Source organism: Etheostoma cragini, chromosome 18, assembly GCF_013103735.1.
Source record: "Etheostoma cragini isolate CJK2018 chromosome 18, CSU_Ecrag_1.0, whole genome shotgun sequence".
Taxonomy (NCBI): domain Eukaryota; kingdom Metazoa; phylum Chordata; class Actinopteri; order Perciformes; family Percidae; genus Etheostoma; species Etheostoma cragini.
Window position 1 is genome coordinate 5,034,179 of NC_048424.1, and position 10,651 is coordinate 5,044,829.

At 40.2% G+C, this 10,651-nt stretch overlaps 3 protein-coding genes across 5 annotated transcripts; all 3 read left to right on the forward strand.

Moving 5' to 3' along the window:
* The first annotated feature begins 230 nt into the window (after positions 1–230).
* Positions 231–3,610, forward strand: LOC117961840 (rho GTPase-activating protein 11A-like). Its single transcript, XM_034900776.1, has 8 exons — positions 231–557; positions 648–744; positions 885–1,141; positions 1,486–1,637; positions 1,729–1,827; positions 1,924–2,097; positions 2,188–2,278; positions 3,292–3,610. Exons 1-8 carry the CDS (start codon positions 382–384, stop codon positions 3,410–3,412), a joined length of 1,167 nt encoding a protein of 388 aa, XP_034756667.1. The 5' UTR covers positions 231–381; the 3' UTR covers positions 3,413–3,610.
* Positions 3,611–4,138: 528 nt separating this feature from the next.
* LOC117961218 (neuroendocrine protein 7B2) lies at positions 4,139–7,575 on the forward strand. 2 transcript variants are annotated; one of them, XM_034899719.1, is made up of 6 exons: positions 4,139–4,400; positions 4,804–5,029; positions 5,885–6,034; positions 6,191–6,300; positions 7,068–7,121; positions 7,320–7,575. In XM_034899719.1, exons 2-6 carry the CDS (start codon positions 4,813–4,815, stop codon positions 7,446–7,448), a joined length of 660 nt encoding a protein of 219 aa, XP_034755610.1. In that variant the 5' UTR covers positions 4,139–4,400; positions 4,804–4,812; the 3' UTR covers positions 7,449–7,575. The 2 variants fall into 2 exon arrangements, with proteins under 2 accessions (XP_034755610.1, XP_034755609.1); XM_034899718.1 differs by having other exon boundaries at positions 4,140–4,400; positions 6,188–6,300.
* A 1,447-nt stretch (positions 7,576–9,022) lies between these two features.
* Positions 9,023–10,448, forward strand: grem1a (gremlin 1a, DAN family BMP antagonist). Of its 2 annotated transcripts, none has more exons than XM_034899720.1 (2): positions 9,023–9,155; positions 9,311–10,448. In XM_034899720.1, the coding sequence occupies exon 2, from the start codon at positions 9,319–9,321 to the stop codon at positions 9,856–9,858; it is 540 nt and encodes a 179-aa protein (XP_034755611.1). In that variant the 5' UTR covers positions 9,023–9,155; positions 9,311–9,318; the 3' UTR covers positions 9,859–10,448. The 2 variants fall into 2 exon arrangements, with proteins under 2 accessions (XP_034755611.1, XP_034755612.1); XM_034899721.1 differs by having other exon boundaries at positions 9,046–9,154; positions 9,307–10,448.
* Positions 10,449–10,651: the final 203 nt, after the last annotated feature.

Consider the following 10,651-nt stretch of genomic DNA (forward strand, 5'->3'; position numbering starts at 1 on the left):
AATTTAGATCTGTTTGCAGATTATTCTGTGCCCAAAGTGCTTAGTGGGAAATTACAGTTTTCCCCAGATCTGTCCAAACCCAGGGTACTTACATACACTACTAGTCACAAGTTTGGGGTTACTTAAAATACTTTACAACATTTAAAGTAAACTTTAGTTTTAAGTTGAACTACCATATCTCCCACCTTCCCCATGTGCCCTGAACACAACACTTTCCTTTCATTCCTCCTCACCTGTGCCACAGGTGATATGAATGAGCATTATTAAGCCAGTCTCCTTCATTTGCCACTGATTTTACCAAGTGAGTAAAGGATTGCGGTGTTTCAGTGTAAGGTTGCTGAACTGTGTCATTTTAAAATATCTGTCAGTGAAATTTAAATCATGAAGGTTACAGACCATAACGTGATTCAGTTTCACCTTCAAGTTATTTATGGGATAACTGTGAGGATCTCTGAGAAGAAAAAGCAGAGATTGTTCATCGGTGGTACAAAGATCTTCGGCGTTCCTCTGGAGATTTTGCCCAGGCAATACATTCCTGTGTTTGGACTAGTACCCTGGTGAGTAGTAGTAGGACTAGAAAGTTTCCGATATTAAACGGTGACAAGAGGTCAGCGATGAATCCTTTGTCTGATCGTGCTGTGTCTCAGCTTTTTAGTGGATGCATGTTCATTTCTTCTGGAGCGTGCTGGGACTGTAGGCCTGTTCAGAAAACCAGGCTCTCTTCCTCGCATTAAGACCCTCAGGGTGAGATCGTAACCCATTGACCTTTTTTACTAAAGTTCTACTGGAGCACCATTGCCATCTGGTGGTTTGAGCACACTGGTTCTGTATCTAATCTGATGTGGCGATGGGTCACCCTGTTGCCCTCCTTGTGTCTGTTTCAGGCCAAGCTGAATAGAGGAGAGGGGTGTCTGTCCACAGCCCTCTCCTACGATGTTGCAACGCTCATCAAACAGTTTTGCAGGGAGCTGCCAGAGCCTTTGTTCCCCTCTGAGCTCCACGCAGCATTGCTGAAAGCCCAGTCGCTGTCCAACCTGCAGGACAGAACTTCAGCCCTTCAGCTGCTGTCCTGTTTGCTACCTGCCAGAAACTCCTCCTGTCTCCATTACCTGTTTTACTTCCTCTCTGCAGTCTCCCAGAGGTTTGAGAGAAACAGATTGTCTTTAAAAGTGTAAAGAGGTTAAAATATCCCATTATTTTACAAGGGAAAAAAAGCAAAGGGGGAAAAAAAGAGTCAATTTGGTGTCTTGGTGCCCCTTTTTGATTTAAGAAGAAACCCTTGGTGGGTAAGTTTTGGCACCGGGTTGGGAAGTTGTCTACAGTGAAATGATAGCAAGTGTAAATGGCTTAAAATTATGGGCTATTTTCTTTCTTCCCTTTTTTTTTTTTAAGTATCAGTTTAATCAGGATTGTTGTTCTTTACACAGGAATCCACACATGTTTAATTCCAATTTAATTTCTCCAAATGTAATGCACTGCTGTCAGATGCACCGAAAACTTGATGACCAGCTCCAACCTCGCTATAGTCTTCGCTCCGTGTCTTTTACCGCCTCCCAACAAGGCAGAGATGTCTGAAGGGAGACTCGAACTCAGAGTTCTCGTCCTACGCACGTTCATTGAAAAGCCTGACTTATTCGGTAACAAACCAAATCATTTTGTCTTGACACTTGTGTTTAGTTAAGGATATGTGTTCATGGACTGGATGTCTGCAACGTTCGTTTGCTTTAGGTGTGATTCCTGGAGCTGTAATGGATGGTATGGAGTTTTTGATGAATTTCCATCTTAAAGATACAAAGGGAGGACACAGAAAAAGACAAGGTTTTGAAGGTAAAATGTATAAAGAATTAGAGAAATGGAATAGTGACACAAGCTTTGTCTCACCTGACAGCCCCCTTTTCATTTAATTTGCTCACGCACTTGCAGTGATACGGTCTGGGAAGACATTGCCATGGGTTCAAGCAACGTCAACGGTCAGACCTCGGTCCTCTGAGCAGAGCCAAGAGTTCACCTCAGAAGACAGACCATCACTCAGGAGAAGCATCGGCCTCGCCACTTTCCCCAATGTCCTGCTGTTTAGGACCTGTATGCCTCATGCAGGTAAACACAAGACCAAGTAAGAAACTAGCTGTAACAGATTTAAAATTCTCAATTTTTTTACAGAACGTGATGTTACCTTTTTGTCCATAGAACACTATTTCAGTCCTGCAACAACTTCATTGGACAGTGACAGCCCCGTTGGCAAAGATGCATGCAAGACCCCGCAAGAGAGACTAAAAAGGTAACTTATAAAAGCTTCTAATTATTTCACTGAAAGTATTGAACCAATTAAGTAATGGAGAAAGGAAATAGGATGTTTTAAACATGTTGAGAAGTCTACTAAATGGGAAATTATATACGGTTAAAAACAAAATACTAGTGCTGTGAGTGTAATGAAGATTATTTTATCACGAGATTAATGTTCTTTTTGGCCTAGCAAACTTTGTAGTTTTCTTCACATGCTGTTCAACAGTTGGTAACCTTAGAAACAGTACAACATCACACCTGATCTAGCCAGACTGGAAACAAAACCAGCACGCCGCACACTCGTTTGGGCTTGCGAGCTGGCTAAAGAGTAGTAACGTTACGTTTTAAGTGGATAGCGAGCACTAGATACCGAAATGGATTCTAATAAGATTGTGAATGGGAAGTTTCCCTTTTTAAAAGTTGCCAAATGTTCCATTGACGAGACCGAAGTGATCTGTGTGTTTGGTCGTAAACTGAGCTATCATCGCAGCACATCTAGTCTGAAACGCCACTTGATGGCCAAGCACACAGCTGATGTTAATTCTCCGCCCCCGGTTTGAAGTCTTTTTTTTTTTCACCCTTTAATTGATGGACAGTGTTACGATGTGTGAGATTATTTGCTCCAAGTGAGAATATTACACTATAGAACACTGCAGTAGACTTTATGCCAATGATGTTTTCAAATTTTTTTTTTTTATTGCACATGCAAGCCGATCCACTTTTCCATATTGATGAGAGCATTGACATGAGAAATAATGGGACAAAAAGAAATTGAGGGATATTTTCAAATTGATAAAAATTTGCAATTAATTGCAAGTTAACTATGACAATGTGATTTGTTGTGATTAAATATTATAATTGTTTAACAGCACTAATATTGAACTGTAATTACTAGTTTTTAGGGATTCGGAAACTATGGTTGTCCCTTTTTTTCAATGGCTTCATTTTAAGAACTACAACCTTCCCAAATCTAAAACACATAAAACTGATCTTTTGGTTTGTTTTCAGAGATCTGCGTTTGGGTCTTTTCCCGAGGTTTACCAGAGGACAAGATGCACACAGCTCTCCTGTCCTCACTGGTGTCGGGAGACTCCAGCTCACACCTGGGAGGAAACGCTTTTCACTGTAGAAGTTTCAATATTAAGCAGTTGTCATGTAGGCCATGCCCGAAGTTACTGCCACATTTAAGGTTATGTCTGATGAGCTGGTTTATATTTATAAGGTGCGTTAGTGTCTTAAATCAGTTCTTAAGTTATGTTTTAACATTCTACATTTTAACAAATTTATGTATTTGACTATTTATTTCACACCAAGGCTGCATTTACCAAACTTTTTTTATTATGTAAATAAATGTTTTTTTCATAATCTCTTTATCTGCACATGTACGTGGATGAATATGAGTTTAAAAAGAAAAAGTATAAGACAATAAAAATGGACATTAAAACAGATTCATATAAAAAAGTACAAGTTGGATAAGCCAAGAAAACACTAGTTTGTAGCCTGATTCTCTTAATTTAGCTTAATATCGACAATGCATACTGATAAATCACTTATCACACTAACAACCCAAACACATGGTTGCAGCTAATGAGTTTTCTTATCAGAATTGTTTTTAAAATTATTGTTTTGATATATTATGATCCCAGCTGCAGAAACTGTCCTTATGCCTCCTCTCGGTTCAGTGTTAGTGGGCCCATAATAACAGCGGGCCCATAATGTAACAGCCAATGAGAAGAGAGGATTTGGTATCATAGCAACTGCATCTGAACCCTGAAATGAGGCGGATCGCATCCTGCAAGGTTGCGTAATGGGCACCTCTGCTGACAGTGGAAATGGGCCTCATTTTTTTTCTTCTTCAAAATAAAGTGGGACAAATGAACCGGGTAAACAAAAACCTTCATAGGTCTGTGCTTTCAGAACAAAGCATTCAAATCCATGTTTCTAATTCAACTTGATGTGAATTACGCTCAGTGGAAATTGGCGAGAGACGTTTAGAAATCACTTATTTCAGTGTGTTTGTGAAGCAAGCTTTTATTCTGGAGACCGGAAAATGATTTTCTTGCCAGCTTGATAGAGGTCTCGCGCAGTACGCAGGTCCAACCATCAGCAACAACACGGTAAGAGCAGACACAAATTCCTGTTTTGGTCATTTGTGATATCTAGCAATAAAAGTGTAGCCTACATGTGTTGGAATGAATGCGTTAAATACGGTTTGTATTTTAATAGATGGGTTTCTATCCGTTTAATAGACATATAGTCTATTTATAGACTACTTCATCGGCCTTGGCTCGGTTTTCAGAGTGGCGCACCTTCCATTTACAGACAACGTATAGGCTAGCGTTGTGGGCTACGTTTTCTACCCTAAATAACACGAAAGCATCACACTTTCTATAGTATGGCTTCAACTAGCTAATTAACCGGTCATGTCACGTGTCTTAGAGAAAATGCAGCTGTATTTTATACATGTTTATAATACACTGTTCATCGTTCGTACGGTATGCTAATGTTTTTCTTCGGCAGGTGACAGAAATGGGCTCGGCGGTCCGGTTATCGTTGCTCGGCTTCCTCCTGTGCCTGCATGTCGGCAGAGCTCCAGCCCGCAGCCCCCGCACGGCGGACCAGGTGTCTGAGGCCGACATCCAGCGGCTCCTGCACGGCGTCATGGAGCAGCTGGGCATCGCTCGGCCCAGGGTGGAGTACCCCGCACATCAGGCCACGAACATCGTCGGGCCTCAGAGCATACAGGGTATGTTGGCTGCTTCAGAGTGCGTTTTGTTTTTGGTGGTGAAACCAAGAAAAATAGCCTATTCTATAGCAGAAATTATAAGGGAGATGTGGACAGTAGTGGGTGCCATTAAATGCTTGCCAAACACATGAAGCTGTAGCTTATCTTTACTTTTAAATTAAAGTTGGGTTATTATACAGTATTTGTCTCATATCGTCTGTCTTAATTTCGTATTTTAGTTTTGTCCTTTTTTGTTCTCCTTTCCTTCATTCAGCTAGTACAACCAAAACAGTACAAACGACCAATTGCATTGGGTTCCATTTTTGAGCCATTATTGACTTTTCTAACATGAAATTGATACAAAATTAGGTCATTCTTTGTCTCACAGTAGGCCTATCATCTGCCTTAATTTTACTATTTATTACATATTATACTACTATTTCCCTTATTTCATTTTGAAACGAGTGTCGGGAGAGCAGTGTGCACATATAATCGAATATTAGAATAGTGTGTGTGTGTGTGTGTGTGTGTGTGTGTGTGTGTGTGTGTGTGTTATCTAACGGTCCAAAACTCAAATATTCAATTCACTATCACACACAACAAAACATCTAATCCTCAGGTTTGACAAGCTGAAACCAGAGAAAAATGTTTTTTCGAATTCTTGCTTTAAAAATGACGGAACCAATTAATTGATCATCAAAATAGTTGCAGATTAATTCATAATTTATTAAGACTGATTCAAATGCGTAGTGCAAGGGATCTCATTGATCATTTCTCAGGGGTTATTTGCAGAGAAAGATGCTACAGATACATCGATGAAGCTCTGGTAGTGCTGCTGTTTTTGTAGTGGTTGTAATGTCCATTAATCTCCACAAGGTGGTGCTCACGAGGGGCTGCAGCACCTCGGCCCCTTTGGCAACATCCCCAACATTGTGGCCGAGCTGACCGGTGACAACGTTCCCAAAGACTTCAGTGAAGACCATGGGTACCCAGACCCTCCGAACCCCTGTCCCCTGGGAAAGACCGGTAGAAAATCTAGTTGATTCTTAATTAACATACTAATGTCTCAGGATAAGGGCAAATGTTGCTGTTGATACTACAATACGGATTCTTTCTGTTCTTTACTGTATTCATTTGCTGTTTTTGGACATTCATGTCTGGGCCCCATCCCGCTCACAGCAGCCGACGGCTGTTTGGAAAACGCTCCGGACACCGCCGAGTTCAGCAGAGAGTTCCAAAAACACCAGCACCTGTTTGACCCCGAGCACGACTACCCGGCCCTGGCGAAGTGGGTGAGTACAGAGTAGGACTGGAACTAATTCCTTTTATTTCTCATAGATCAATCAAATGGTGAAATGCGCTCCTTAGTTCCCTGAGTTTCAGATCGCTCATTTAGTCCAAACATTTCAAAGATATTCATATTAACAGAAAACATCAAATATTGATGAGGCAAGTGATTAATTATCAGGAAAAATAATACCACGCAGAAATACGTCATTACCATGGAGTTCACCAGTTTTTCACCTGCAAATCAAGTCTGCTTGCTTTTACATTAACTTTAAACACAATATCAGGTGCACAATGTGCACACATTTTTAGTCAAAATGTTTACACAACAGTACATGTTTGACGATTCTTTTTGTTTTGACATTTCAGGGGAAGCTAAGCTTCCCTTGCTGTGTTAAAGAAATCCCCTCTGGTGCACATGTGGATGTGAACCAGGTGAAACGTACTCTGAGGTTGGGTACACATTAATAGTCCTTTTACATTAAATTGGGACATGCTTTTGTAAACAGTAACTTGCATACATTCCTTAGAAATAAGAGCTACACGTCACCATAGATTGGAAGTGTAAACCTCAAGAAAACTAAGGGTGTGTTCTGACTTTTGCCATTTGCAAAATCAAACAAAACTTGTGATTCTTCCTGTATCTCTGTCGGGAGTGAAGAAAACATCTCTGTCTGTATTCCTTGAGAAGGGATTCAGGAAATTTGTTGACTGTAAATTAGGAACAAAGGGACTGGCTTTAATACATAATTTAATGTCTGTTTCCTTTCAGAACAAGGAGTTTTTGTACCAAAAACTGAAGGGAGGACCGAAAAGAAGAAAAAGGGTATCGTGTTGTCTTCTTCCTTTTTTGTATTGTCTGAGAAACCAAATCACCAGCACTGAACTCTGCCCCTGAAGGGAGCGACGTACTCTTAAACTCACAGCTTTAGATGTCAAGTGATATTTTCTGCTGCAAGCTAAGAATCTCTGAAGTTATGTTCACAGTGTGTACAGTAATATATATTTCACTGCCTCTCTGCAGAGTGTCAATCCCTATCTAATGGGCCAGCGGCTGGACAATGTGGTCGCTAAAAAATCTGTTCCTCACTTCTCTGAGGAAGAGGAGGAAGAGGCACCGAGCGTCTCTGCTGCCAGCAAGTCCACCACCTAAACTCCTGCACCTTCAACACTTTCATACAAATTTGTAACACTAACTATTTAAGCATTTTGGTTAATAAGCTTTGGATTTGTGACATCACTGCAAGTGCTGTGAAAAAAGGCATAGCAGCTTTAAACTAGTTCATGTTTTTTACTGTATTGTAATCCAGGGATGTAGTCAAGACAACTTTTGTCGAGTCCAAGACAGGACTAGTCGAGACCAAGTCCAAACAGAGTCCAGAGGTTCGAGTCCAGGACAGAAAAAAACTTTGACGTCCCACATGTTCCTGAAATTGTTGCTTTGCAGAATTTGCAGTCTGCCGTGTTTCCTTTTAAGCACAGTGCTGCGAAATTCCTGGTAATTTCTATAACAATCTTTGATTATGGCAGAATTAGTGGACATCTTTGTTTTGTCAGTGTGTTCATTCAATGAAAATGAATGGCAATAACTTGAGCCGGGCATGCAAAGATAATCTAGAGTGTGATTGGTTATCAGGTGGCCAGAGTTTCACGTTCCCTCCAATATTCTATACATGATACAGACTCCTGGACTCAGTTGAGACAAAAAGCCATATTTGGCAACACCAGTGACCTAGACAAGTCCAAGTCCATTTACCAGCGAGTCCGAGACCATAGGAAAACCATCTTGAGTCCAAAAACGGACTTGAGTACTACAGCCCTGTTATCATATTAGCCCAGACCTTGTTACTTATTAGGCACAACATACTGTTAATCTGTATAAAGATTTAGGATCCAAGCTCTTGGTCCACAGAAACATCATTTATAGGTATTTTTCTGACTCATGACAGAGAAAATAGAAAAAAACATCAGAAATTGAAAGCTCAAAGTTTCTCAAACAAGTAGATTAAGATTTCTTTTCACAGCTGCTGTTTTTGAAGGTCAAGAATGAACCATAATGCTCAAAAAGCCAACTGTTGTTACTCTGCAATTTGATTGGAAGCCAAAGATCAGTTATAGTGGTACTAATCTAATTATAAGGAGAGATGCAATTCAACTATTAACCAAAATGCTAAAATACAATGTTTTAAGATCTTAAGTGGCAGTGTACAATATATCTACAACTGTATTATAAAGTTATATATAATAAGTTGTATAAAGATTTGTCGATTTGAAGAAATGTCGACTAAGTTGACTGTACAGAAATCCATTTCCACACACTAAAGTTTCTGAAGTTTAAGTTTTCTATGTCTTGATATAACAGTTAATCACCCCTGTGTCTTTAGAAGCAAAGGTTCAATACAGATCACATTTTTAGAAGTTAATTGTAAACTGTAACAGCTTTGTCATGTAAGGGATAATTGTGAATTATGTCACTGTGGCATGGCAAAAATGATAGCTCTTATTTAGATCTGTATCAATTGTCTTCTCCATATTGCAGTAATGAGTCTGTACAGGCAGCATTGAATCGGTCATGTCTCAATTTATCTTGCCAAAAAATGTTTTTTTGTTCTGTAAAGTCAAATAAATCATGTATCTGCATTGACACATTTGGAGTTGGATTTTTTTTCTTTTCCCTTTAAGACCAATAGTGAGAATCAGGGTCTGGGGGCGTGTTTTGTTAAAACTCAAAATAGTTTAGAAACTCCCTCGGTGTGCCAGTCATAAAGCCACTACAGAGGAGGAAAGACTTGGAGGAGAAACACATACTATAAACTGGCTGACTGGATAACGTTTTCTCGCGAGGAGCCTAAATAAACAGGTAACTCAATTTAGTAACTGCTGGTTTTTGTCAATGTGCACGCTATTGTAGGTTTCTTGTTTATTTGGTGCGTAATGCGTGCGTAAAATCCCACTCAAATAAATGCGAAAACATTCTCTCTACCAATGACTGACTTCTGTGTTTTTCTCCTTCAGCTTCAACGATGAAGACCCCAGCAGTGCTCATCTCTGTAGCAGTTTTGGCACTGGGGCTCTGCCCGCTTTTACATAGGAGCACAGATGCTGCCACCTTTCAAGGTGCGTACCCACACAATTACAACCCAAACGAATCGGATAGATGTCAACAACCCGCCCTCAGTGGACTAATTTCCCGCGGTATGGGGTCTGTAACCCCAACCGACGAAGTGCTGGAGTCCAGTCAGGAGGCGCTGCATGTCACGGAGCGTCGCTACCTGCGGCTGGACTGGTGCAAGACACAGCCGCTCAAGCAGACCATCCAAGAGGAGGGCTGCCTGAGCCGCACCATCCTCAACCGGTTTTGCTACGGACAATGCAACTCCTTCTACATCCCGAGGCACAATTACCAAGACGGAGACGCTTTTCAGTCCTGCTCGGCCTGCAAACCCAAAACCTTCAGCACAATCACTTACACCCTCTTCTGCCCGGGTCAGATCCCCAGCACCAGGAAGAAACGGATCCAGCGCGTAAAGCAGTGCCGCTGCACAACAATAGATACGGATTAGACGCGAACCGACACATCCAGGTTAATAACGGCTTTCTTCCCGCTTCCATTGGAGGAAATGTGCTGCTTTGCAAAAAAACAAAAACAAACTGAAAGGGTATTTTGTTTAAAGGACATGAGAATAAAGTGGGAATAGAAAGGTGAGCAACTTCCCTGAGCTGTTTTTTTTATGATCAATGGAGAGAAATATGACACTTTGAGCTGCAATTATTAATCCATCACTCTGTCCGAATATCTTGTCATTGCTTCCACAGTCCTTTTTTTTTGTAGGATTTTAGATCTTCCCCATCGTTTAGGGTTTATTTAAGTGAACTGATCTAAAAAAATAAATAAGTGTTCAAGTTAGGTTTGTTTGTGTCAGACATGCAGACTAATGGATCATCCGAATACAAGTGTGAGGACACTTCTTCAAATGACTGGGATGGTTGTATTTTTTTCCACTGTGTGGGATGTAAAACTGATTAGGATATTGAAATGTATGTATTTTTTACAATCTGCACTGCTAAAGGCCACTTCATTTTATGACCGTGTATAATATGTGCATCATGTATTGTAAATTTGCTTGTAAATAAAACAAGCTATAAAATCACATTTTCTGATCAATGATTTTATTCTAGAAAACCAGGTTCTAGGAGGATTAAAGGAGTACAAATGAATGCAAATCATTTGCCTAGAAAGTTAAATATAAGAATATAATTACTGAGCTTAAGTTTATAATATAAAATTCTAAATATTGCACATTACATTTTTCAGTAGCAAATTAATTAAGTCAGTAAAAAAGTTCTACATTATCA